Source organism: Podarcis pityusensis (assembly GCF_964106645.2).
Source record: "Podarcis pityusensis genome assembly, chromosome: 3".
NCBI classification, from domain to species: Eukaryota; Metazoa; Chordata; class Lepidosauria; order Squamata; family Lacertidae; genus Podarcis; species Podarcis pityusensis.
In genome coordinates this window covers 105,933,424-105,960,917 of record NC_138026.1, presented here as the reverse complement: position 1 = coordinate 105,960,917, position 27,494 = coordinate 105,933,424, and the positions used below count along the sequence as shown (strand labels likewise).

General features: G+C 45.2%; 1 protein-coding gene across 1 annotated transcript; it reads right to left on the bottom strand.

Moving 5' to 3' along the window:
* Positions 1-315: 315 nt before the first annotated feature.
* MAL (mal, T cell differentiation protein (MAL blood group)) lies at positions 316-24,684 on the bottom strand. Its single transcript, XM_080998701.1, has 4 exons — positions 24,397-24,684; positions 3,822-3,989; positions 2,447-2,572; positions 316-717 (listed from the first exon to the last, which is right to left on the bottom strand). The coding sequence occupies exons 1-4, from the start codon at positions 24,481-24,483 to the stop codon at positions 643-645; spliced, it is 456 nt and encodes a 151-aa protein (XP_080854827.1). The 5' UTR covers positions 24,484-24,684; the 3' UTR covers positions 316-642.
* Positions 24,685-27,494: the final 2,810 nt, after the last annotated feature.

Genomic DNA, 27,494 nt, shown 5'->3' with positions numbered 1-27,494 from the left:
GTGGGAAAACATTTTTTTTATTTTTTATTTTTCCAATAATATTTATTAAGTTTCATACAAATACAACACATACTATAAAATCAATAAAAGAAGAAGAAAAAAGAAATAGAACACATATAACAAATGATAACCAAAAATACAACCACAAACACTTAAACAATAAAAGTTAATTAATTAATTAAATTTCCAACTTCTTAAACATATTACTTGACTTCCTCTAATCTCTTCCATCTGAATTTCCTTGTAACTGAATGTAGCAGTTTTCCAACATCATTATTCAAAAACTTCTTTTTAGAAAAAGAGAACAGCAGACAATTTACTTGAAGCTTTTTTATTGTACAAACCTTACCTCCATTTACATAAAAGACATTTTTAATACAAATATATTAAGAGATATTCCCAGTTTCTTCAGTTCCTCAAGCTATCTGACCAAGACTCGGGGAGGGAGTGGGGTGGGAGTTAAGCTAAAAAGAGATGAACAAGGATTTGTTTATTTTTTCGTCGGCATACAATAAAAGTACACTGTTGTGTATACAAATTTTCCAAAGAAAGACAATCCTTTAGATACACTTAGAGAGTAACTGACCAAATACACCTGCAAAAATCAAATTTAAAAAGACATTCAGAGATTTATTTATTTTTTTAAGAGGACTTCCATCTCAGCAGCGAGAACACCATGTGGATCACATATGTCAATGTGACTGCATAGGCAAAAACCTAGAAGAGAAACAAAGAGGGTTCAGTGTGTTGATTTGCTAAAACTAGTTCATGAGCAATCCTGAGCATCTCTCTGTAATATCTTTTCCCACATTACTGTGTGTATTGCTGTGCTTGCTCTTGTCTCTCGCCCGGCCTACCTCAGGTATGCAGCCTTTGTTCACCTGGGGCCCTGCTAGGCCCTGCGTATGCATCACACCCGGCACTTATGGTACCCTATATAGGCACAATAGGGCAGCCATGATGGATCGAAATGGATGACATTGTGCCAGGACTGTGTCTCTCCTTTACAAGCGGGTTGGACCCTTCATGCCACTTATGATAAGGCTCCTGGGGACTGTGGTGTTATGATTAGAACGGCAGAAAAGCAGCCATGCTGCCTAAACTAGAGCGAGGCAATAAATTGTCTTGGCAAATCAAGGCTGGAAGTGTGTCAAGGATCCCACTAAAACAGCTGGGGTCCCAGTCGCTCCTATTTTCTCCTCCCAGGTGGATTATGGCGATTCATAGCCCCATGTTTTAGGTGGGTCTCCGAATAACAACTGTAAAATTGACCGGGGGGGGGGTTAGAATTGGAAATGTCCAACCCCTTGGATTGATATCAAAGGCGTGTTGTTTTTTAAAGGTGTTTTAAAGGTATTTCTTCCTTTTTGGTTGCTATCTGCCTCGCTTTGTGAGCTTTGCTAAAGGACTAAGTGAGGACCCTGTCAACTGCCTTAAGATTGGCAACTATGAATTTTATTGCTCTATGATGCTGGGGACTTAGATTTGTACAGGCATGCCAACTCTAGGGGGCAGAGGTTTTTGTCAGCCCTCTCAATACTCTTTCTCAGGGGGCTCAGCCCCCAAATATTAAGGGGGCAGAGGAGACCGAACCGACGAACAAGGTCTAACCAGCCTACACAGCATCTCCCAACACCATGCAGGCTGGTGCAGACTTACACTAGGCCGGGCCGGTCTGGCTTGCATGGCATTGGAAGACGTGTGTGATGTCACACGACCCATGGCATGTGTGATGTCACACACACGCCGGCCCCCCCCAATCTGGGGGGGCAACTCGGCTCCTGTAGATTTGTAACACAACTAGATGGGCTGAGGGAGACTGGAGTTATATCATTTACTTTGATTGGTCGCTTTGTCAATGCTGCTCTTTAATTCAATGTCACTTGTGAATCTATATGGTCCAAGCCCACCCAGTGGGCTTCATGGCTCAGTGGGGATTTGAACCCTGTTCTCTCAGGTCCTAGTCCACTACACCACACACTTGCATGCAAATGGAAACAAACATATAGGCAGCATATATTGTTTTCAGGTGATTTCACGCATGTGTCACGGCAGAGGCAATTCATCCTTTGCCCCAGGGAAGGCAGTGATGCTTCTTTAAAAAGGCACTTTGCAATTTTCACAAGTCATTTGGGCAAATCCACACCGTGATCAACTCCCGCCCAGAAACCAATGTCCCCACTGTGGAAGGACGTGTGGATCCAGAATTGGCCTCCACAGTCATTTACGGACTCATTGTTAAAACCATGTTTATGGAAGACAATCTTACTTGGCTACGAGTGATCGCCAAAGAAGAAGAAGAAGAAGAAGATTAGATAGATAGATAGATAGATAGATAGATAGATAGATAGATAGATGATAGATAGATAGATATACAGTGTGTGTGTGTGTGTGTGTGTGTGTGTGTGTGTGTGTGTGTGTATTGTAAGCGAGGACATATACTCACCACTGCTGCAATATCTATTTGGTAGTATTTAAAAGGGTCCGTAGATTTCATTTGATAGGTAGTATAGGCTTGCACAACTGACGCACTCAGGTAGAAGAGAGAAGCAATTACCTGGTAGAAAGCATCCTGGAAAAGAAAACAACACAAAGACCCTAAGACCACTGCAAGAGAAGGTGTCCCCACCGTATCCCTGTGCCAGAGAACACCTGACACTGGTGAGAAGTTTGTATTGCTTAGTGGCAGTTTTATAGGATACGCTGCCATGACTAACAGCTTTAGAGGGAGAGTTTGTATCCAGGAGGAGATGACTGCTGTATTCTGAGCAGAGTCGGTGCCATGCTTTTCAAAAGCACACAAAGATCATGCACTTCTGGACAAGAATCTGCCAGGGCCTCTGAAATGGGCAGGCAGGCGTCAGAACTAAATGGAGCCAAATCCAGAGCAGCGACTCATACTAAGATTTGGCAACATAGCTGTCAACTTACAGATTTGAAAATAAGGGACCAGCAGCCTTGAAAATAAGGGATCAGCAGCCAAAATAAGGGATTTTCCAAGGAGCACAGGCATGTTCAACTTCTGAGCTCCTCCGAGCCAAAGGCAGAAAGCCCAGCCAGCAGCCAAACAAAGCCTCAAGCGGTGGTTCCCACAGCGCAGCAACCCGGCAAAGGGATACAGCAGCAAGGAAAACCACACCGTCACCTCTCCGCTGGGAAGCGCTGAGCAAAGGCGAGTCCCCAGGCAATGTGGCCAATTTGATTGGCACAAGGCATGCAAGCTCCACCCCCCAGTCGTTCTTAGACTCCTTACTGGGTGAGCAACGCAGCCAAGCAACACAGTTGGAGCCTCCCTCCTCCCTGGCCGGCAGGGAGGGAGGGAGAGGAGCTGCTTCCTTTGAAACCCAGGAAATTTAAGGGACATCATCAATAAGGGACAGCAGCGGGACACGGCGCTGGGATAAGGGACTTTCCCGCCAAATAAGGGACAGTTGACAGCTATGTTTGGCAGGTAGCCTCCTCTGTGAGTGGGTACTTTGGGCTCTGTTTAAATGTATTTCTCATGGCGTACTAAGGCTGGTTCTGATATAATGAGAAGCACCCCACAGTGCTCACACTCAGGCCCACACACTGCACTTCACAGCTGCAGGGAGGAGTTTAGAAGCACTGGCTTCCATTTTTACACAAAGCACAGTTTCCTGCTTTGTGTTTGAACACTGGAAACTGTAATTTGTTTAAACTCCAGTTTTATGGCACCCTTTTCCTCTGCTTATCCCACCAAAATTTAGATGATGTGACACCTGATGCATGGATAAATAGCACTGTATTTGGGGCTGAGGGGGGGAGTATACTGGTATTTTAATCTCTCCAAAGAGACTTACCACAGCAACCCAAGCTGACTTCCCTCCATGAGCGCCACACATATATAGGAACAAAAGCAATGTTGAAATTACAAAGCAAAATACTGAGACGAACATCACCCAGCCTTGACTCATCAGAACAGAAACTTTAGTGGAAGCCACCAGGATCCAGACTAGGCCGCCAAAAACCTACAATAAAGTGTAAGAAAAGTAGTTCAGTCACCAGCCCTTACAATGAATAATCAGATCTGTTCTGGAAGACCTGTTTTCGTACAAATTACTTGACCGGACAACTCCATCGCAAAATGCAGAGAAGTGCACATTTTGAAGGATGGCTGTGATTCAATTCACATATTGTTTTGGAAAGTGTGCTTTTCCTGGTTCTGGGAGACCAGGGAGCAGGAGAACACGTTGCAGCAGAAGAGGGAGATGCCTGTGCCTCTTCTTCAGCCGGACTCACCTCTGCCTCCCTCATCCTACCCTTCTGATTCAGCTTCTGCCCTTGATTCTGAACTGCTCTCTGCCACAGACTCTCCCAGCTCACTAAACCCTGTTACCTCTTCAGCTTCTGACACCTCCTCCTCCCAGTCTTCTCCCTCTTTTCCCTCTGTCCACTCACTGTTGTCCCACCACCAATCCCCTGGCTCTGAGCCTTCTTCCCCTGGGGGTTCCCTTGGGGGTTCCCCAGCTTGTGCCTCCCACAATTCCTCTGCATCCAACCAGTTTTGCAACAGCAATTTTGCTTCCCAGCTTGGACAATATAAGTACTGCTGGGCCCCTATCAACAATTGGCTTACTACTATTAGAAATCGAGGTTTGCTTGCCACCAATAAATCCACGCTTCCCAGGAGCACTCAATACAACCCTAAAGTCCCCCTCCAACATGTTCACAGAGGAAATAGATATATTTCTTGTTAACGCCCCTTCTTTTAAAGCCATAGATCACTGTCCAAAGACTCAGGTTTGCAGAATGCTGAAGATTCATTCACTTCTTCTGCATTGGCTGCCGTAGTGAATTGCTTGTTTTTTATCCAGGCCTTTGAGAGGCAATGGTAGTCTGGTAAAGTTTTAGGTTATTGGTGGAATCTGCTGCTGTATCTATACATTGATATCATAGAATCATAGAATTTCAGAGTTGGAAGGTGGCCTAAGGGTCATCTAGTCCAAACCTATATATAATAAAAGAGTTTTTAACAGTTGTTTTAGTTATTGTTATTATATGGATGTTGTAATTTTATAGTGGTGTGGTTTTTTTTAATGTTGTCAACCATCCTGGTATCTAAACGGATGGTTTTAAAATGGAATAAATAAATTGTAAACATTTAAAATAAAATAAAACTTAAGTGTTGTTAAGAAGATCTTATATCCAGTCTGGAATAAATGCAGCTCAAAACATATTCAGCAATATAGGCAGAAATGGAATGAGATTAGTACACTAGTATTTGGTGTCCATTTGCATGTATACAGACTCTCACTAAGATGCATATGCAGAGCGGGAGAGAGAATTTTAACTTCTAGATTAAAATATGTTCTCAGTGCTTACAAAATGCCATACGCTTTTAGGTGCATAGATGTTCAAAGCCAAGACTGGCTGTTCCTCCCTCTCTTTCCCTCCCTCTCCATATGTGTGTGTGTCGAGCAGTTACTGTGCATAGCAACCAGCCATTGTGCACTTTCACCAAGTCTCGTGGTGAATGTGCACTTAATCCTTCCATTAAGACGAAACTGTGCACATTTCCTGGTAAATATACATCTTTTCCTACAGACCTTAGGAAATAGGCATGTATCAAATGAATTTTGTATATTCTCCGGTCATTCTGCATAATCCCCAATAGGCTGGTAAATGTGCGCAACGGTCAATTGTTATGCACATTAACCACTCAGTGGGTTGGTGCTGTTTTGGCTTCTGAAGGAACAGCACTCAGAGAACTGAGATTGCCATTAGCATTGACAGTGGTGCTGGTGATAAGCAAGAGGTACCAAGAGGGAAGTCTGAGAGCAGCGCCAGTAAGGCAAAAGGCAGCGCTCTGCTCCTGGCATCCCTCCAGCTGCTGGAGATTGCCACGCCTCTCCGTACAAATGTAACTATTCTTAGAACTAAAGGCGCAATGCTAGGGTGGGGTGCCAAACGTCCCCGGCCAGTGTGCATTGGAGGAGAGGACCAATAATATCATAGCCAGGAGCTGCCCCTCCTTCCACAAACATATTGGCATGAAAGGACCTGGAACAGCTGCCCAGCCCAGCTTTCAAATGCTGCTCACCTTGCCATGTTCAGCTGGCAAACATACAGAAGCCCTGAACGAACATTGCCGGCCAGGAATGCAAAACGTTACGGCAAATCGGGTTGCCAAGCGACCAGAAGCCCTCCTTTTCCTCTAACAATTTAATGCTACTTCACAAAATTTATGCACATCTTGATTGTTTACAAAAGAAATGCAACCAAAAAATGCAGAATATGTGAGGAGGGGGAGATGAAACTTAGAGATCTACACTAGCACCTGCTAATATTATATCTTGTTACTGTTAAAGTTACAGGAGCCAGTAATAAGGTGACTGTCCTGCCTGGTCCCAGTTTTGCCCATATTGCACAATAATATAGATGAAAGGAAATAAGATTCATTTTAGCCGCCAAAACCTTTGCTCCCTTGTTTCAGCATCACCTGACTCCTGATGTCTATATATATCGCTGCCAATCTCTCGTAACAGCACATGTTAAAAAGGTGTGGTAGATTTATTTTCCTCTCAAGCTTGATTCGCTGTCATGATTTTTTACCTCTGCCCTTTTCACTTTGTTTTCAAACTAAGCCATCTTTCTGTCAGTTGCAGAACTTTCGCTCATATAAATTAGTCTTCTACCACATTTGTATAAGCAGGAAAAAAGATAATAGAAGATAAAGGATTCATTCTAGCAGATTCTCTAGTAATAATAGTTCTGTTAATATTTTCAGTTTGAGATATAAATGAATGAAGATGAGATGGAACGTTCTTGGGAGTGAGGAAAATTTAAAGCAGTTCATGATCAGGCAATTCCAAAGGGGAGGGGGGTGTCAACCCCAAGACCTAAGAGTTAAGGATTTTGTTTTGGAAATTAAAGGAAATCTATTGTTTGGAACATGCTGGGGAAGCTAATATTCCCAGATCAGGCTTTTGATGGCATTAATAGTACCTTGTTAAGGAATGTGGAACTTAGTTCCTTTCTTTGTTATCTGTGACGCATAAGCCCATCGGAAATCTCTAGAAGTCTAGAGAAAATAATATACTGACTTAGCTTCCTCTGCCAGAACTTCTCTGGCTTTAGGGGCAGGAAAACTCTTTCTTCTCTTTCTCATCGGGACAACTCAGAAATAATCTATTGGGTAAGACTCTTTAGGGAACAGCAAAATGCATCAAACAGCCTTAAAGTAAGACTTTTGAAATTTGCTTTTTTGCAGTCCCTGTTTTGACTATGTTCCCTCCTTTCACACCATGTCTTGTAATTATGTAAATATTGCTTGATTTTTCTGAAATAAACTAGCTACTTCTACGATCTTCTCTCAGATCTTTTTGATTTGAGAGTATATGCTGTCAGAGTGCACAATGAGGCTCAGGCAGGTGTTTCATGGGAGTTCTTACTTTTCCTAGTTAGCTGATAAAAACATAAGAAGAAAGAGTGGAAGGGGGTCCATTAGGGGAAATGGGGTACTGCCCCACCAAACTCTGCCCTTAACCAGCATCCACCTGCCTGCCTTCTTACATACACCCAGTATATTCCTCCCTATCAGTTTCCTTCTCCTTACTCTCAGTGTTACCATGATAGAACTCAATAGGGTCAAAACTAGAATCAGCCAGCTCTGACTGTCATTGACTCCAACTACAATTGGGTTCTAAGTCTTCTGCTCTACTAGTCTCTATGGGCACCAGCAACTACTGGAACCAATGGACCATCTAGCCAGGCATCCTGTTCTCATAGTGGCCAGAAGCCCAACCTGAGTACAACAGTACTCTCCCCAGTTATGATCCCCAGCAGTTGGTATTCAGAGGCATAATGCCTTGACAATGTATGCAGAGCATTGCCTTTGATGGCTTTATCCTCCGTGAATCTGCCCACTCCACATTAATCACCATCACTACTTCTTTGGGGACCAAATTCCAAAGCTGAACTATGTGCTGTGTGTAGAAGTACTTTCTAGTGTCCGTCCTGAATCTGCCAACATTCAACTTTGTTGGATGTGCATGAGAGAGGGAGAAAAATACATTCTCTACACCATGCGTAATAACTTGGTGTTACCTAAATACAGGGGTCGGGGCGGGTGATGCTCTCCTAAGCAGGGCAGAAACTATAAAAAGCAGGGCTTTAATTGACAATTCAAGCAGGTAGAGCTTTAAAGCACAATGTCTGCTGAGAAGTAAGCTCCACTGAATTAAAGTGTATTTACTCCCAGAGATGCAAGTGGCGCTGTGGGTTAAACCATGGAGCCTAGGACTTGCCGATCAGAAGGTCGTCGGTTCAAATCCCTGTGATGGGGTGAGCTCCTGTTGCTCGGTCACTGCTCTTGCCAACCTAGCAGTTCAAAAGCACGTCAAAGTGCACGTAGATAAATAGGTACTGCTCCGGTGGGAAGGTACAGTAAACGGCGTTTCCGTGCACTGCTCTGGTTCGCCAGAAGCGGCTTAGTCATGCTGGCCACATGACCCGGAAGCTGTACGCCGGCTCCCTCGGCCAATAAAGCGAGATGAGCGCCACAACCCCAGAGTCATCTGCGACTGGACCTAACGGTCAGAGGTCCCTTTACCTTTACGTTTAACTTTAGGTGTGTATAGGACTGCAGCATCAGTTGATTTAAAAGGGCTGCATATTAAGAGCACTGGGTAGAAAGGTACTGATGGCGACTAGTCCCTTTTTGCATACCCACATTCCAGAATTACTGCTAGGACCAGATATCCTGTGATTGTCTAGATATTCTTGAATTCCCTCAGTCCCAGCCAGCCTGACCAATGGTCAGGGTGATGGGCATTCTAGTCCAGCAACATCTGGACTTCTGGACACAGGCTGAACCCCTACCTCCAAGTGAAACAAAGCCTGTGTATTTCTTCATGCACACACGCACACAAAATTACTGTCAGCTCACCACTTTCACATCTCTGCCACTGTCTGCTTTTAGGCTGTAATACTTTTTCAGGAGCCACCAGGTCCATCTTGCTAATGTCATTCTAGGGCTGCCATACGTCTGGAATTTCCCGGACAAAGCAGCATCCAGAAATTTTCATTCACTGGTTAAAATGTCCGGGGAAACCCGGACATATGGCAACCCATGACAAAGTATTATTATTTTTGGCTTGCTTTTTTTTTTTTTAAAGAAAATCTCAAAAATTTCATTTTCTTTTTTTAGTGTTTTGTTTGCAAAAAAGATCACCAGCTGTGGCCCAAAGAAGAAGAAAAAGCTCTACCTCTTTCCCCTCCCAAGACAAACAAACAAATAGCTCATCAACTTTGGCAAAAGAAAAAGGGGAAAAAGCTGAACAACTTTTGTGTCCAGATTTTCACTTTTTAAATAAATATGGCAACCCTAGTCATTCTGTACCACCTGGTAGTATCATAACAGCCTGCTGGCTGAAGTGCCATGTCAACAACTCATCATGCCAACTGACCAAATAAACAAGTTGGCCTAGTTTCATTTTTGTTTTGCTAGTGTCTCCTTGTCAGTAAAACAAAACACGCATTTTAAAAGCGAGTGAGCATGGACTGCAAATTTGTTTTCGTTTTTGTACCTCTCTTTATGCAGATGTGTGCACTGGAGAGAAGACAAATGTTTTGGCTGTAAAGGCAAACCAGGAGAACAGGAAGGTGCCTGTTGGTTAATCTAACTCATGGCTGTCTGAGTGGACGACAGCAGCTCTTCAGAGTTCCAGGCACGGGTCTCTCCCAGCCGCACCTGGAGATGCCAAGGATTTAACCTGAGACCTTCTGCATACACAGCAGTTGTTGTATCAGGGAGCTAAAGCCTTGCCCATTCATTCATTTAATGGTGTCACAGGCAAAGCAGCCTCACAGCATTGGTCTGAAGGTAGCACCAGTTTCTTCTTTTTCCTAACTTCAGATCTCAACATTTCCGCATCAGTCTATCATTAAAAAACATACCTATTCCTGTAAGCACTTTCCCCTGATATGCTACGTGTTGTACAATAGTCTCACCAGATATGCATCTTCATGTACATCTCATGGTTGGCAAACTGCATTGCAAAACCCAGAGGGGGACATATTCCAAAGGGAAGTTGGAACTTAGCTCACATGTTGTTTCAGGAAGTGCCAGTTAAATAGGCTCATATTAAAATAAAAATCACTCTGAATTTTTCCATGCAATAGGTGGGGTTGGGGGAGAGAGAAATTCAATAGGCAAACCTATTTAATTCACATTTTCTGAGACAATACACAAATGGAAATGCAGCCTCCCTTCAAAATTCACATTTCACAATTTTGCAATGCAGTTCTTCAACCATGTAATGTGTACAAAAATGTATATTGGGAGGGTAAAGTGTCTATTAAAAATGCATATATTAGTGAAATATAATGCAAACAAATGCATTATATTTAACAGAAATTGCATACAAAATGGCACACAAAAATGTGTATATTAGGAGAAAATTGCACTAAAATTCAGATGGATTTTCGCGATGCCTTGTTTATTTATTTTTTTAAAAAACCAAACTCACATGGAAATGTGGAGAACTGAATTTATTTAACTGGAAAAATGGAAAACAGAGAGAAACCAAAACTGATAAAGACTTGCCCATCCCTCACAATCTGCCAACAGCACCAGGTCCCGTCCCAAACCCCACTCCACAGATCCAACCCAGGTACCGTTTTCAAGAGCTGACAAACTAACTAAATATGAAAAGTGCTTTCTTGTTTGTATGGAAACAGAAGCTGTCCCACCATTTCTCAGGTGAGGCTCAGCGCAGCAGCCCCAGGCAATGCAGGTTTTAAGTTTCTTTCCTGGTGAAGAGGGTTGGGTTTTTTTTAAAGCAACACAGTAGAATATTTCATCAACGCTACTAAAATGTACCTTGATGGCTATTGCACTGTCTGCTCCCAAGTGGTCCTGAGTTTCTTGACCTGGGAGCACATGGCTTAATAGTTGCACAGTTGTGGGTACATTAGCTGGAAGAGGAAGGGCAGGCCCTACAGAGGCCAGACTTGTTGCCTCACCCAGCTGCCCGCAGCCTGCTGCCCTGAGGCAACTGCCTCATCTCACCTTATTAGGGGGTCAGCATTCTGTGGCCACTGTGAATGCTCAGTCTTCATTAGACTGTCTGGAACGTTCTCTCTCTACTTTAGAAGTACAAAAAAAAAAAAAACATTTATAGAGGGAGCCCTCTACAATGTATGGGGCTACTCCAAGCCTACTGCTGCCTCTCAGGGGCAGATGGGGCTCGTAAAACCGGGAAGGTAGTCCGTCTAGGAGAAGGAATACTCTGGACCTAAAATTCTGCTGCCTTGCAATTATACTCATTGATGAGAAAGAAGAAGAAGAAGAGTTTGGATTTGATATCCCACTTTATCACTACCCGAAGGCGTCTCAAAGCGGCTAACCTTCTCCTTTCCCTTCCTCCCCCACAACAAACACTCTGTGAGGTGAGTGAGGCTGAGAGACTTCAGAGAAGTGTGACTAGCCCAAGGTCACCCAGCAGCTGCATGTGGAGGAGCGGAGACGCGAACCCGGTTCCCCAGATTACGAGACTACCGCTCTTAACCACTACACCACACTGGCTCTTGGAAAGGCTTTGGGAGTAAACCCCAAGGAAAAATCTGAACATGGAGAAGAAAAGGCTAAGGAGTAAACCCTACACGAATCCAAAGTGGTTGGATGGCGCCTTGTACGCCTCCTTCCAACAACTCCTGCAGCCAAGCTGGTGCCGAATGTGTTGCTCTGCTTTCCTTTAGACCCCATCAGCGAGTCTTGTCATCTGGGCAGCCTAAGACCTCCATGCACACTGCCAGGCTTGCACCCCAATGCGGTCACTTGAGTGCTGCTAACGCAGCAAAAACAACAAAGGAGGCGGTAGTTACTAATCACTGGACTCTGCAGCCACAGCAGGCGCTGTGATTCTCCAGCAGTTTGACTTTACCCCTGGAGGCGCACTCCATTGTCTTTCCAGACAGACGGGTGCCGACGACTGCTACCTCCCTCTCATGTGTGAATCATCAGCAATGGGAGCAACTACTGAACATCTGAAACATGCGTCTAGAAGGGGAGTGGCATCAAGACGGGAGCTCCTCCTCTTCACATTACACGTGTTCCTTATAATAGCATAGAAGCTGCCTTTTGCTGAATTAGACCACTGATCTAGTTCAGTATTGTCTACATACCAGTGTTTCCCAAACTTGGGTCTCCAGCTGCTTTTGGACTAGAACTCCCATCATCCCTGGCCACTGGTCCTGCTAGCTAGGGATGATGGGAGTTGTAGTCCGAAAACAGCTGGAGATCCAAATTTGGGAAGCACTTGCCTATAATGACTGAGTGGACGCAACTATTCAGTGTTTCAGGCAGGGGACTTTGCAGACCTAGGTGGAGATACTGGGGGTTGAACCAAGCACCTTCTGCATGCAAAACAGATGCTCTGCCACTGAACTATGGCCCTTACCCCTCGGGGTAGCCAACATGAACCCATCCCTCTATAGTAAAGGGACCCCTGACCATTAGGTCCAGTCGTGACCGACTCTGGGGTTGCAGCACTCATCTCGCTTTATTGGCCGAGGGAGCCGGCGTACAGCTTCCGGGTCATGTGGCCAGCATGACTAAGCCGCTTCTGGCGAACCAGAGCAGCGCAAGGAAACGCCGTTTACCTTCCCGCCGGAGCGGTACCTATTTATCTACTTGCACTTTGATGTGCTTTCAAACTGCTAGGTTGGCAGGAGCAGGGACCGAGCAATGGGAGCTCACCCCGTTGTGGGAATTCGAACCACCCACCTTCTGATCGGCAAGTCCTAGGCTCTATGGTTTAACCCACAGCGCCACCCGTATCCCATCATGGGAGTTGAGCCCACCACCAATAAACAGAAGCCACCGTGTTGTCTACCTCTTGCATCCTAACATTTGTAGAGATGCCCTTGGAACACGTACAATTGCGCACACAGAGCAGATGTGATTTAGAGGCATGTTAAGGATGCAGTTCATAATTAACTGAGGGTTCGATCCTCTTTAGAAGTTAAATCTGGGCAGCAGGGATGGGGAGAGAAGCTGATTCCCTTCCCACCCCCCAGAGAGGAAACGTTGCTGAATACATTCAAGCAGCAGCTATTTTTAAACCACATGCAAATCCATTGCAGAGGAATCTGCAATGGTCAATTTATCAACACATTACCCGAGAAGCCAGCGCAAGGCAGAGCAAATGCGGAGTTAATGAATACTGCAGGCAGAAAGGCACCCCCAGCCGTGCGCAGCAGCTGGGAGAGGGGGGGCAACTCAGGGAAATCCTTGGTGTGGAAATAGGGAAATAACAAAGAACGTTCCTTTTCCTTTCTTTCTTTTGTGAGGTGCTGAAGGGTAAGGCAATGTCGATGGTTCCAAGACAATGTTGCTTTTGTTGTTGGAGTTAGTCTGACGGTCTCAAGAGACAATGGAGTATACCTCCAGGGGTGAAGTCAAACCACAAAGGTGCCCTTCCCAGGACGGAAGCCTGGGCAGTGTGTGTGGAGCTCCTGGGCTGCCCAGATGACAAGACTCGCTGATGGGGTCTAAAGGAAAGCAGAGCAATACATTTGGCACCAGCTTCGCTGCAGGAGTTGCCGGAAGGAGGCATATAAGGCGCCATCCAACTGCCTTAGGGACTTCACTCAGGATTTGTGATGGGATTACTCCTTAAAGCCTTTTCTTGTCTCACGTTCTGCAAGGCAGGTTTAGGATCATAGTTTTCCTTCTCCTAGATAGACTACCTTCCCAGGCTCACAAGCCCCATCGGCCCCTTCCAAGACAGTACATAATTAAGATCAGCCTTTGCCAACCAGGTGCCCTCCAGATGTTTTGGACCACAACTCCCATCAGCCCCAGTATGAAACATCTGGAGGGCACCAGGTTGGTGGAAGCTAGGTAAGAGCATCCAGATCCCCCTGCCCTGATTCACTGGGCTTCTGTGTGCAGGAAAACAGTCTTCAGAAGAACATCCAGTGTGGTGTAGTGGTTAAGAGTGGTAGTCTCATAATCTGGGGAACCGGGTTCGCGTCTCCGCTCCTCCACATGCAGCTGCTGGGTGACCTTGGGCTAGTCACACTTCTTTGAAGTCTCTCAGCCTCACTCACCTCACAGAGTGCTTGTTGTGGGGGAGGAAGGGAAAGGAGAATGTTAGCCACTTTGAGACTCCTTCGGGTAGTGATAAAGCAGGATATCAAATCCAAACTCCTCCTCTTCATCATCCTGATCACACCATACATCTTGTTTTAGAAGATGATAGAAGAGGAGAACCCAGGGCTGCTGTTCTTCTAGATCAGGGTTTCCCAAACTTAGATCTCCAGCTTTTTTTTGGACTACAACTCCCATCAACCCTGGCTAGCAGGACCAGTGGTCAGGGATCATGAATTATGAGCACCATGTCCTTTTGCACCTTTAAGAGTGACAGTCTTATTACAACATAAGCCTTCATGGTTGCAGATGCTCTACCTGAAGGTTGCCTGTAGTGCCTTTCCCAACCTGGTGCTCTCCAGAAGTTGCTAGACTACAGCTCCCATCATCCGTTCCCACTGGCCATGCTCCTTGGGGCTGATGGGTTCTGCAGGCCAACCTATCTGGAGGGTAGCAGGCTGGCGAAGCCTGGCCTAGGGAACAATAACTTCTTTTTAGTATTTTATGGTTCCGAGGCCTCTTTCATGTTACGGACGCTCCATGTTATGGTATGAATTTGTATCCAGTTCTAGAGCTTCCCTGTGACCGTAGCACCTCTTCTTGTGCAACACTGTGCTTTGACTCAACACACAAACTGGACTGGGCTGCTTTCCCCCAGCTACGTGCTACATTTGGAAACTTCTGAGTGACGTGGTATGACAAGAATGACTGGTGTCAAATGCAGGGACAACTCTCTGGGTTAAAGGGAAACAAGCATAATATCTGCTGCAGGGCATGTTGCCAGATCATGGGCAGGTTGTTTCATTTGCTAGCAATGAATACGTTAGACCAGTGGCGTAGGAAGGGGGGGTGCAGGGGTACAGGCTGCCCTGGGTGTCATCACTGAGGGGGGTGACAACATGGCAAAAATATCTGTCTGGTTTTTTTTAAAAAAGGGCTCACAACACTTTTGTGGGGGGGAAATAACTCCCACACCCACTGCACCCCCCCCTTCCTACGCCACTGGTAGCTAGGTGAAGCGGGGGGCACTGTGTGTCACACTGTGTGACCTGCAGCGTGCCTGAGTCATGCGTCTCTCCTGAGGGGGAGGCTGTCTGCAAGCTCCACGCTGCTTTTTCTTTTCTTTTTTTCTTTCTTTTTGGAATATTTATTGAATTTTAGAACAATTAATGATACAAATCTCATTCATCGTTTTATTTACAATTATTCTACCTCCCCTCCTCTGGACTTCCCTCAACTCCCCCTCTGCTGAGTTATTTAGTTTTATTTATCGTATCCTACTTTTCCTACACAAAAATAAAACCCCTTATCATTTCTCTAAATATCTGTTACTCAAATGAAGTTGTGATAGCTTATTCAAATCCCGCCAGAGAATCCAGTCCATTCTGTTGTTTCTGCAAATAAACTGTAAATGGTTCCCAGACTCTTTTGAAGTCCTTTTTGTCCTCTCGTGGTTTGTCTGTTAACTTAGCCAATTCTGCATAGTTCATCAGCTTTTCTTGCCATTGTTCCTTTGATGGAATTTCTTCCATCTTCCAGTATTGTGCAATCAAGATTCTTGTCGTTGTTGCAGCATACATAAATAATGTCCATTTTTCTTTTGGTAGCTCTTGATTTGAGATTCCTAACAAAAAGGCTTCAGGGTGTTTGACAAAATTCATTTAAAACATTTTTTTTTCAATTCATTGTATATCATTTCCCATTTTTTTTAATGCATTTGCATTCCCACCACATATGACAAAATGTTCTTTCCTTTTCCTTACATCTCCACCGCGCTGCTTTTTCAAGCAGTGTGGGGCTTGCGTCTGCTCACCACCTCAGCCGCCCTACAGCTGAGGGGGAGGAGGCGGAGAGGCTCCATGTAGCGTGCCCTGCCTTGGCTTGCCCCACCCCCATGGGCAGCTTGCCCCACCCCCAGCTGCAGGACGTGCACGCAGCACCAGGCACCCAAGCGGCTAGCTACGTCACTGCTTCAGACAGGCATACAAAGTTCTCTTAGAAATGGGCATAGGTTGCTTGACACTGACACATTCTTCCCCGGCATGCAGCCAAATCTCCTAATTCAATGGGTGTCTGGGATGTCACAAAGTATGACTGTTCAACAGTGGAATGGACTTCCTTGGAAGGTGGTGGACTCCACTGGAGGTTTTTAAGCAGAGTTTGATGGCCATCTCACATGGACGCTTTCGTTGAGATTCCTGCATTACAGTGGACTAGAATTTTACGATTCTATGGCGAGTGCAGTGAGGAGGGTAGAATCGGGACAGAATGACATATGGCAAGGTGAATAGGGGCTTCCCAAGACATTTCTGGGCAATGCTAAATAAGTTTGGGGGATTTGCGAGAGAAAATTCAGTGAGTGGAAGGTTCTTCTTAAACAAGGGTCGCCTTCATTGATGGAGGTCTCTGGAACAGGAGGAGTAGGGAACCTTTGGTCCTCCAGATGTTTATCAAATCATAGAACTGTACAGTTGGAAGGGATCCCAAGGGTCATTCCTGACAGATGGCCATTCAACCTCTGCATAAAAACATCCAATGGTGGAGAGTTCACACCCTCTGAAGGGAGAATGTTCCACTGTCAAACAGCTGTTACTGTCAAAAAGTTCTTCCTGATGTTTAGTCTGAATCTCCTTTCTTGTAATTTGAAGCCATGGGTTTGAGTCCTGCCCTCAACAGCAGGAGAGAGAGAAAAGCTTGCTGCATCGTCCATGTGACAGTCCTTGAGATATTTGAAGATGGCTGTCATATCTCTTCTCAGTCTCCTCTTTTGGATTCCAACTTGATCAAGCATGGACAATAGCCAGGGATTATAAGAATTGAATTCCATCAAAATCTGGAGGGCCACCAAGTAGCTACTGCAGGCTTAAACTTTTTGTTTTACTCTGCGTCAATTCTCTGGTGCAACTACTCTGTCCCGGAGGCCATTTTGTCCCCTGTTTTTATGCCAAGTAAGCTATGAGGCCAGAAAAAGGTGCTTCCTCACTAGGCTTGAACATCTCCCCTCTCCTATAACTTCACACGTGGCCGCATTAAGATGTTCAACCAGAGCCTCATTTAGAGATTTAAGAATTTAAGAAGAGCTGTGCTGGATCAGACCAAAAGCCTATATAAATGAGCATCCTGATTCCTACTGTTTCCAGTCAGATGATCATGGAAGCCCACAACAGCCCTCTTCTATATGGGTTTCCCAGCAACCTGTATTCAGAGCCATGCTGTCTCTGCCAGTGAAGTAAACAAAGCTTCCTCACGACTAGTAGCCACAGATAGTCTTATCCTCCACGAATTTGTCTAGTCCCATTTTAAAACCTTCCCAGCTGGTAGCCACCACCGCACCTTGTGGTGGCAAATCACATTATATGCTTTTCTGCTGTGTGAAGAGCGACTTCCTTTTCTCTGTCATGAATTTCCCACCATTCGGCTTTATTTAATGGCCCCAGGTTCTAACAATATGGAAAAGGGAGAAAAAATTTCCTCCACCTGCTTTTCCACAGACTCAGCTACATGGGCAAAGAAAAAGCACTTTATATGTGTTGTTTATGCATAGTAACACTGTGCCAACAGATGGCGCTGTAGAGTTCCGTTTTTGCCAACCTGATTTCTCATACAAAGTTTACAAGGCATTTCACTGAAACGCTTCTTTGATGTGTCCAGATTCAGCCCGTGTATAATCGCACATACCTCTTATCACATTCTGTCTCAGTCTCCTTTTCCCCAAACTTAAAGGTAAAGGGACCCCTGACCATTAGGTCCAGTCATGGCCGACTCTGGGGTTGCGGCACTCATCTCACTTTATTGGCCGAGGGAGCCGGCGTACAGCTTCCGGGTCATGTGGCCAGCATGACTAAGCTGCTTCTGGCGAACCAGAGCAGCGCACGGAAACGCCGTTTACCTTCCCGCCGGAGCGGTACCTATTTATCTACTTACACTTTGACGTGCTTTTGAATTGCTAGGTTGGCAGGAGCAGGGACCGAGTAACGGGAGCTCACCCCGTTGCGGGGATTCGAACCGCCGACCTTCTGATCGGCAGGTCCTAGGCTCTGTGGTTTAACCCACAGCGCCACCTCCATCCCTTCCCTAAACTTAAAAATTCCAAATGCAGTAGCTTTCCCTCATAAGGGAGTTGCTCCAACCCAACCCACCCCTGATCATTTTTGGTTGCCATTTCCCAGCTCTGCAATATCCTTTCTGAGGTGAGGAGACCACAACTGTACAACATAACGTTCCAAGTGTGGTCACACGCCATAGATTTGTATAAAGGCCTTGAAATATTGGGAGTTAGATTTTTGCCACCTTTCCTTCATGGACCCTCCCGTGGAATTTGCCTTCTTCGCAGCTGCTTCACACTGGGCACTGACCTTTTCATTCAGCTGCACACCACAACCCCAATATCCCCTCCTGGGTTAGCTGGCAGGGGACAGAGACAGAGGTCCCTGAGGGACGGAGGGAGGGAGGGAGGGAGGGCTTTGCAGTTACGCAAGGGATGGGCAAACCCCCCAACCCTTTCAACTGCTTTCTAATATTTTTCTTCTTCTTTTTACATGCTGCAGGCAGGCGGCTGGAGTCTCTGTTCCCTGGCAGGCAGCCTGGTTTAACAGGTTTCTGGCAACCACTGCACAACGCAGAGCAACCGGGCCATTAATCCTCTTTTCCCCTCCCCTCCAGCTCTGGAGCCACTGGGCTCTCCTCTCTCCCTCGCCACCACCCTCTGCTTAATCTCCCCTCCCTATCAGATTCTCTGCTATTGTGTCAACTGGGTGGGAAGTTGATTTTAAGCTGCAAAATTTCTGCACCCATTCCCTAATCTTTCCTTGGGTGGGCAACACCTGCGCCAGCTTTAGTTCTTGCTATCTCCACAATAGGGCTCCGCTGTATTTTATCAGTTTGCTTAACAGAGAGAAACAGAACTGGGTGTGCTGGGACCTTTGGGCTGTTGCAACAGGTACACAGATTGGTCATCTTTTTGCTCTTACCCTCCAGAAAGTCCCTCTCGCTCTTTCTCTCTCTCTCTCTCTGGGATGGGTGTTGCTATGCATTTCGTACATTCCAGAGACAGCTTTGTTCTCAGAACCTTTCCAGATTCATTAGCTAGTGTCCTATAGACGATGTTGGACTACAACTCCCATCATCCCTGGACATAAAGGCCATGCTGGCTAGGACTGATGGGAGTTGTAGTCCATCAACACCTGGAAGGTCCCAGGTTATAGGAAGATGTAACAGAGACATGGGGGGACACCCCCATGATCTAAGGCAGACATAAAACTCTTCACCCGTTTGGCACAGATCTTTCCTCCCTCCAGCCAATCTCCCTTTCTCAGAAAAGGCAGACCCGTTTTGAGTTTGTTTTTAGCTCTACATTCCTTTCTCTGTGTATTGTGTGGGGCTCTCAAGCCATAAAAACCATTTAAGAGGCCATTAAAATAGATTTACAGGATTGCCAGGATGATAACTCGATTTGTTTTGCCCTCCAGAAATGCATCGTAACCTCTTGGTCCCTTTCCCATCTTTCTACATGTAACAACAGTGAAGTGGAGCAGTCAAATGCACAGTCCTCAGAGGGTGAAATCCTGGTCCTTCTAAGTAAAAGACAGTGGAGCGGCATCAAATGCTGGTTTGGCCTTACCCACTCGGCTCGTTGCTGGCAATGTGCATTAGGCTTTCCACATACCTCCACAAATCACCTTTCAGTCTAGTCTTCACCTGCCCCACACCTCCAGACCCTCTAAGTGTCCCTATTTTCCAGGGACAGTCCTGGATTTACAGAAGCCATCCTGGTTTCTGATTTGATATCAGAATGTCCCGCTTTTCCTTAATGTCTCTATTTTCATTGGAGAAATGTTGGAAGGTATGGAGTTATCCGACCCCCGAACCAAGGAGATAAGTACGGTAACTATACAACCTTTAGAAGACATCTGAAGGAAGCCCTGTACAGGGAAGGTTTTATAAAATGTTAAATGTTTTATTATGTTTTTATATATGTTGGAAGCTGCCCAGAGTGGCTGGGGCGTTCCAGTCAGATGGGCAGGGTATAAATAGAATTGTTGTTGTTGAAACCATACTAATTTGATCTATTCCAGGATCAAATCAGAAACCAGGATGCCTTCTGTAAATCCGGGACTGTCCCTGGAAAATAGGGACAGTTGGAGGCATGGGCGTAGATGGGGGGGCAGGGAGGGACAGCTGCCCCCCATAATCAATAGAAATCAATAAAAATACATAGCTAACTGAGGTTCTGCCCCCTCTCCCTATAAAAGGCCTGGCTACGCCCATGCTTGGAGGGTCTGTATGCATAGATGCAAACTTCAAAATAATTGCTGTCATTTAAATAGAAACACAATACATTGTACCACAGTGGGGAAAACTGTGACCAGATAATGTGTTTGCTATCTAGGTGGCCTTCCTTCCTTAGGTGTTTCTGTTGTTAAACCAGATTAGGGCTGGGTAATCCTTCAAAATAGAGGACTGCCCTCCAGTCGCCCTACAAATGGAGGACTCTGCAAAGGAGTGCACACGTCCATTTGACAGCAAGATCACACCCCAAAGCAGCGTAGAAATGCCCTACTTTACTCTTACAGTGCAAAGCTAGGGTTAGGGTTGCTGTATTTTAAAAAAAGAAAAAACAAACACAGAAGTCACTTAGACAATTGTGCAAAAACAGAGAGAGGTGCTCACCCAAGATGGCAGCTTCCAATCAGAAAACACACAAAAACCCAATTTCTGCATGCTGTCCAGATGTTAAAGGTCCAGGTGCTGTCCGCAGAGGTGACAACATTAAGCAGATATTCCACTAGCCCATCCCAACCCCTAGCAACCCAAGAGAAAAGCACTGGCAAAGGTGCTGGAATTTCCCCAAAGTTTAACCTGTTGTAGCAGTAGCCAAGTGGACCCGGATCTGCTGGTGTAACATAGGACTTCTGCAGAGAGAGCTCCCAAAGTCTGATCTTCCAACCCCTTGACTTAGTCTTAGACCAAAGATCTCCATCTATTCAACTCACTCTCACCAGCTGTTGACAGCAGGTTCAATGGAGGAATCCCTTTCTTTTCATTTCACTTTTTATGGCCATACAAACTTTAAATAATAATAGAAATATTATCAAGGATAGCAAATAATGCCACACATCCTGCTATATAAGCCATTCAATATTCCTAAGATATATTAATGCAAAACCTTTGACGTCGTAGTTCACCTTCTCTAAAAAAAAATGTATGTTTAACTAGGGTCGGCCACCCTTGCTCCCTCTGCTCACCAACCCCACATACCCATTTGGCAATCGCCCCTTCCCCCCAACTCCCCCCCCCAACTATTACACCCTTCACCCACCCCTTAACAGGTTGCCCCAAGCATTTCTGCCTCCCCTCCTGCAACAAGCCAAGCCTGTGTCAAGGTTTAACAGAGCTTGCTAAACTGCTGGGTGAAGCACCTACCCTCCTCCATTAAACCTCTCTGTGGTCACATTTAACAGAGCCCTCCGACAGGGGTAGCAACTTGAATAAAATATTTGTGGGGGGGGGCAGGTAAGGCTCACCACCATAATCGATCACAAGACATGGTGCACACACACTATTTGAAAGGCAATGCCCATCCACTATGGGGTGTGTGGTCCCCTCAAATATTTTATTGGCGAGGAGGACAGAAAGGACCTAGGCCTCTAGGAGTTGGCTCTTACACCCTACGTTTCTCAAAGAAATACAAATCTAGTTCCTCAAACCAATATACAAATTACTGGTACCTCTGAAATCGTAGCATAAACAATATCAAACAATATACAGTATTGCTTGTAAAAGAAAACATAGATACATATGCAAATCCATTTCCTTTTAGTAGCAAGCAATCTGTTATGCCTAGTTTCTTTATATACATATGTAAGATGGTTGGATTCCATTCATTCATTTCCTCTCTTATCATTTTACATGGGGGAGGGGGGTTGTTTTAAGGGCCAAAGCAGACGTGACAATAATCACACAACTAGCATTCCTGTGTGGTTATTTGTCATATCTAAAATGGCCTTAAATTGGGCAGCGGTGGGGGATCAGAATGAGGGCAAATTGTTAGACCTCCACACATATACCTTGGCCCAACCCCAAACCGTACATGGACCTTTTATAGCTGAAAAGGTGCTAAATAATGAATAAACAATCATGTATTGTTTAAACCACATCCGGTGGCTGCAACAGAGGTAGGCACATAGAACTGTGTACAGACTTTACCTTTAAAGCACATTTCCCTGCTCAAAGAATTCTGGACACTGTAGTGTGTTAAGGGTCACTAGGAATTGCAGCTCAGGGTGTGAGTGTGGTCAACCACAGTACCCTGAATGCTTGAAGGGAAAGAAAGTGCTTTGAATGTGTTTTAAAGGTATAGAGTATTAGCAGCCTTGATAAGAGGCACAAATGTTTAGGCAAAATAACAGGCAGATGTAATGAGCTCTTCAAGCAGTCCTGGGGCTCCCATTCAGCTGAGCTCCTGTGCCTCAGACATGTAACACAACAGATCAAAAATCAATAGCTGCGACCTTTCCACTTTGGTGCCAAAATTTCCGCCTGTTTCACACTGCTCAAGGCCCAAGTAGAACCCAACTGTTCAGCTGTAATAGGTAATGTGTTGGAATCTCAGGTTTAAAGTCTCCCTCAGCCAGGAAGCTCACTGGCTGACCAATCACACACGCTCCTCCTAACCTACCTGACAGGGTTGTTGTGATGATGAATGAAAGAGAGAACATCTTGAAAGGAGGGCTAGATAGTAAAGGAGGGCAATAAACACTTTCCTGGCATGGAAAGTTATGGAAGGGAGCATTGTTCCCTGAGGCTGCAATAGCCATGTTCTTCATTGAACTCAATGAGGCCAATATTAGAGGATTTAACTGTAAATTAAGCCAGTTACTGTAAGAGCTGAATGAGTTGCCATTCCTGCTTAACCCCTCACCATCACTTATGTCTCTTCCAGACTTGAGCATTCATTAATTCTCGTTTGCTTGCACAAAATTTGCAGGTAGGCGATAAAACATCCATTGTTATTGAGCGTTTGTTCCAATTAGTTTGTGGGGAGGTTATATGACATCACCTCAGCAATCCCCACTTTCCAATGCATTTTCATACCCTCCAACATTTCTCCGATGAAGATAGGGACGTCCCATTCCATAATGATAATTTTACTATTTATACCCCACACATCTTATTGGGTTGCCCCAGCACTCTGGGAAGCTTCCAACATATATAAAAACATAATAAAATATTAAACATTTAAAAAAACTTCCCTATACAGGATTGCCTTCAGACGGCTGGAGGGTTGGATAACTCCATAGCCTCAAACCCTTCTCTAATGAAAATAGAGACATCCTAAGGAAAAGTGGGAGATTCAGGGATCAAATCTGAAACCAGGACACTGGAATGTCTGCATTTACTATCACTTTCCTAACCACAAAACATGGCTGTTATTGTTGTGCCACAAATCTGTGGGGTTTTTTAACAACAGCACAAATCCCCTTTTATTGTGCATGCTGAATTTGCCAGCGATTAACTGGATCCCACCTGCAAAATAGCGATGGACAGAAGCAGTCTTAATTCTCCGCCATTTTTCCAACTCTACACTGCCCAAACCTTTGCATTTGCACAATGGATTTTTATCAACATGAAAAGTAGAGTAACAGTAACCTGCCAGTTCTCTTCATACCAGAGAGTAACAAACCATGCTTTCCCAGTAAGCTGCATGCTCAGCAGACCTTGAAGATTTGCTCTACTGCATAGGCCACCAGTTCACCTGACTAATTAGCTGCTTGAATGCTACACACACCTGCACGAGGTACACCTGTTTCCACGCATGGATTTGTGCGGCAGAGTATAACCTTGAAGGTCAAATAACTTAGCATGCTCTCAGAATTAAAATATATATGTGCACAGAAACAAGGCAAAACATTTAGAAGCAGAATTTAAACACCTCAAATCCCATCAACATCTGGTTTGGGGGGTAATTTCTTTCCCAGTTCTCCTTTTAAAATATTTGATAACCAGTCTAATTTGCTGTTTCTAAAGAAGGGGATCATAGTGAAAAGTAAATGTTCCAGTAAATGAGAGAACAAGGGGGAGAGCTAACCAAACCTGGGGAAAAAATCTAGAAACTTTGCTCAGAAAGTCACTAAGAAGCAGAAGCCACAATCCCAAGACACACAAGGGTGAAATGCCTTGTTTGATACAGCCGGACTTTCCTCCAAGTAAATGTTCCTAGGTTTGCACTGGAATGTCCTAGCTACCAGGTTCTGTTTTTAACAGCGGAAAATTATACTTACAAATTCAGGAATGGCCAGAATATCAGGGAAAGTAGCCAGGACCTTCATGCCGCTGGGTAAACTGGAACCGGTGGTTGTTGAAGACATATTTCTGGTTCGCTTCCCTTCCAAAACTCACCACGCACACGTCCTCACCCTTCCAAGCCAAATGCTCTTTCCCTGTGCTCTTCTTGAGTAACTGAGTTCTTAACCTTTTCCCTATGTTAATGCTGCCCGCCCTCCAGGTACGGAGCTCAACATAGGTGTGGCCAGCTTAGCAGAAGGACCTGCCTCTTCTTCTGTTTTTGTGCCTGGGGAGGAGTGAAAGGCTGCTCCAAAGGGTGTCATCTTTTGTCACACACTGTTGCAAGCACCTTACGATCATATCCGAAGGGCAGGTGCAGCAAGCGTAATTCAAAACCCACAGTGCTTTCCACTTGGGTTGAACTCTTCTGAGACTACTTTCACACCATATTGCTATTAGTTCATGGGGAGACACCCACCCGCCAAACCCAATAAATTAATGAATGGCAGAATCTAGCTAACATTTGGGTATAAGAAGGGGAAATTATGCAAGCTGTCCAACTGTGCTGGACAAGGAATCCCTGAAGTGGCTTATGCATGTTGCTGGGGAAAGTGTTGTTTTACAGGAAGCTTGGGTTTGAGGGGAAGAGGTGTGCTGGGGAGAAGAGCAAAGGTCAGTCTTCTAAGAGCTGCTGGGCAGACCAGAAGTCCATGCGGGGCCTGGAGGTCATCTTGGCTGTGGCTGGAGGAGGCTGCACTATGAGACCGGGAACCATTACTGACCGTTGCTTTGGATGCAAGCTTGCTGAAGCTATGAGCCAGTGTGGTGTAGTGGTTAAGAGTGATAAGACTTGTAATCTGGGGAACTGGGTTCTCGTCTCCGCTCCTCCACAGGCAGCTGCTAGGTGACCTTGGGCTAGTCAGTGGCGTAGCGTGGGGGGTGCAGGGGGGGCCGGCCGCACCGGGCGCAACATCTGGGGGTTAGGGTTAGGGGGCGCAAATCCACGGGTTAGGGGGCGCAAATCCACGGGTTAGGGGGCGCAAATCCACGGGTTAGGGGGCGCAAATTACTTGCCTTGCCCCGGGTGCTGACAACCCACGCTACGCCACTGGGGCTAGTCACACTTCTTTGAAGTCTCTCAGCCCCACTCACCTCACAGAGTGTTTGTTGTGCAGGAGGAAGGGAAAGGAGAATGTTAGCCGCTTTGAGACTCCTTCGGGTAGTGATAAAGCGGGATATCAAATCCAAACTCTCTTCTTCTTCTTTGGGTATAATGTTCAGCACCTTGTCCACTGCAGATTTCCAGGTGTAAATATGTGTTAATAAACCATCTTTCTTAAAGGCACTAGCTTCCTCTGTGGCTCAATCTTCCCAGTGGAAACACAACCCCTGGGTAAGGGCTGCAGCCCCTGGGATCTTGTGCAGTCACTCAGTGGAGATTGGGGTGGCGTGTAACACTAGTGTCAACAGTGAGGTTTGTGTTTTCTAGTGCGTAAGTTTGGAGTTTCCTCATGTGCAGAGAAGTCTTTAGCATATGCGCCGCCAGGGTGCAAAGATCTGCCCAACGCCCCCAAATCTGACAAGCGCCACCGTTGTGAATGACAAGTGACGCCGCTGGTGTGGCGCGTCTTTGGTAAATGAGCGCACAAAGTCGAAAGTCATTTAGTGAAACAGTAGGTGTACATTTTGGTAATACCTATATGTATTTTGTTTTTCTAGCTTGATCAAAATCATTATTTCATAACAGGTAGATAGTTAACAGCTACCATGAGTAGGCAAACTAAGGCCCAGGGGCCGGATCCGGCCCAATCCCCTTCTAAATCCGGGATTCAGTGTGTTTTTACATGAGTATAATTTTTACATGAGTATAATGTGTCCTTTTATTTAAAATGCATCTCTGGGTTATTTGTGGGGCATAGGAATTCATTCATTTTTTCCCTTCAAAATATAGCCCGGCCCCCCCCAGAAGGTCTGAGGGACAGTGGGCCGGCCCCCTGCAGAAAACGTTTGCTGACCCCTGGCTTAGGCGGCTTCGGTGCCGGGCACCCCTTAGAATTTGGCGCCTGGGTGTCTTGCATCCCCAGGTAAAGACTCATGGCTCATGTGCCAGAGAGGAAGCAGCTGGAATCCTTCCTGAAATTGTGTTTTGAAGCAGCTGCAGAAGAGGCTGTTTTGGGACTAGGGTTCCTGACCCACAACTAAGGTGGAATAGAGAAGTTCCAGAGAGACTGGATGTGGATTGAGAACCATGTTTTATTTACTCAAGTGGAAGAATTCTGCGGCAACCCCAAGCAAGCTACTACAGCAGAGGAGTGGGTTTCTGCTCTTGGTACTGTAAACTGATTTACAAAGGGACTCTGCTTGCAAGTTCAACAATGATTTTGAAATGCTGAAATGTTTCCTTGCATCCCGTTGGTGACTGTTAGAAATTACACTGTTTAAGGGCGTTCTTTTTGAAAAATTATTTTCAATTGTCCACGCTTTCATTTATTCTTGTTTCCTTCCCATAGTTTTGAACTATTTGAACTCAAATAGAGCTGAGCCATTGCCATAGCTGCACTGCCAATATGCTTGTCCAGCTCAGCATCAATGGAGAGGTTTTTGGCTATGGTGGAACCCGGGTAGAAAAATACCATATTTTTTGCTCTATAAGACTCACTTTTTCCCTCCTAAAAAGTAAGGGGGAATGTGTGTGCGTCTTATGGAGTGAATGCAGGCTGCGCAGCTATCCCAGAAGCCAGAACAGCAAGAGGGACTGCTGCTTTCACTGTGCAGCGATCCCTCTTGCTGTTCTGGCTTCTGAGATTCAGAATATTTTTTTTCGTTTTCCTCCTCCAAAAACTAGGTGCGTCTTGTGGTCTGGTGTGTCTTATAGAGCGAAAAATACGGTATATATCGGCACAATCCAGTCAAACCCATAGAAATTCCATTGATTGCTATGGAAAATATTAATTCTCCTATTTAAATAAATGAATTTTTTATTTCAATCGATTTTATTAAAGTTTGAAAGTAAAGATATTAATATTAAATTTCTGGTATATTTTTTATCAAATATAAAAGAAACTAATCTAAATAAAACCAGTTTGGATCACAA

What these genes read in the sequence shown, in the direction of transcription:
- MAL (XM_080998701.1), bottom strand. Translation starts at nt 24,483, where the DNA reads ATGTCTTCAACAACCACCGGTTCCAGTTTACCCAGCGGCATGAAGGTC. An exon ending in TTCTGGCCATTCCTGAATTT is followed by an intron (nt 3,990 to 24,396) that starts GTAAGTATAATT and finishes ACTTTATTGTAG; the next exon opens with GTTTTTGGCGGCCTAGTCTG. An exon ending in AAATAGATATTGCAGCAGTG is followed by an intron (nt 718 to 2,446) that starts GTGAGTATATGT and finishes TTTCTCTTCTAG; the next exon opens with GTTTTTGCCTATGCAGTCAC.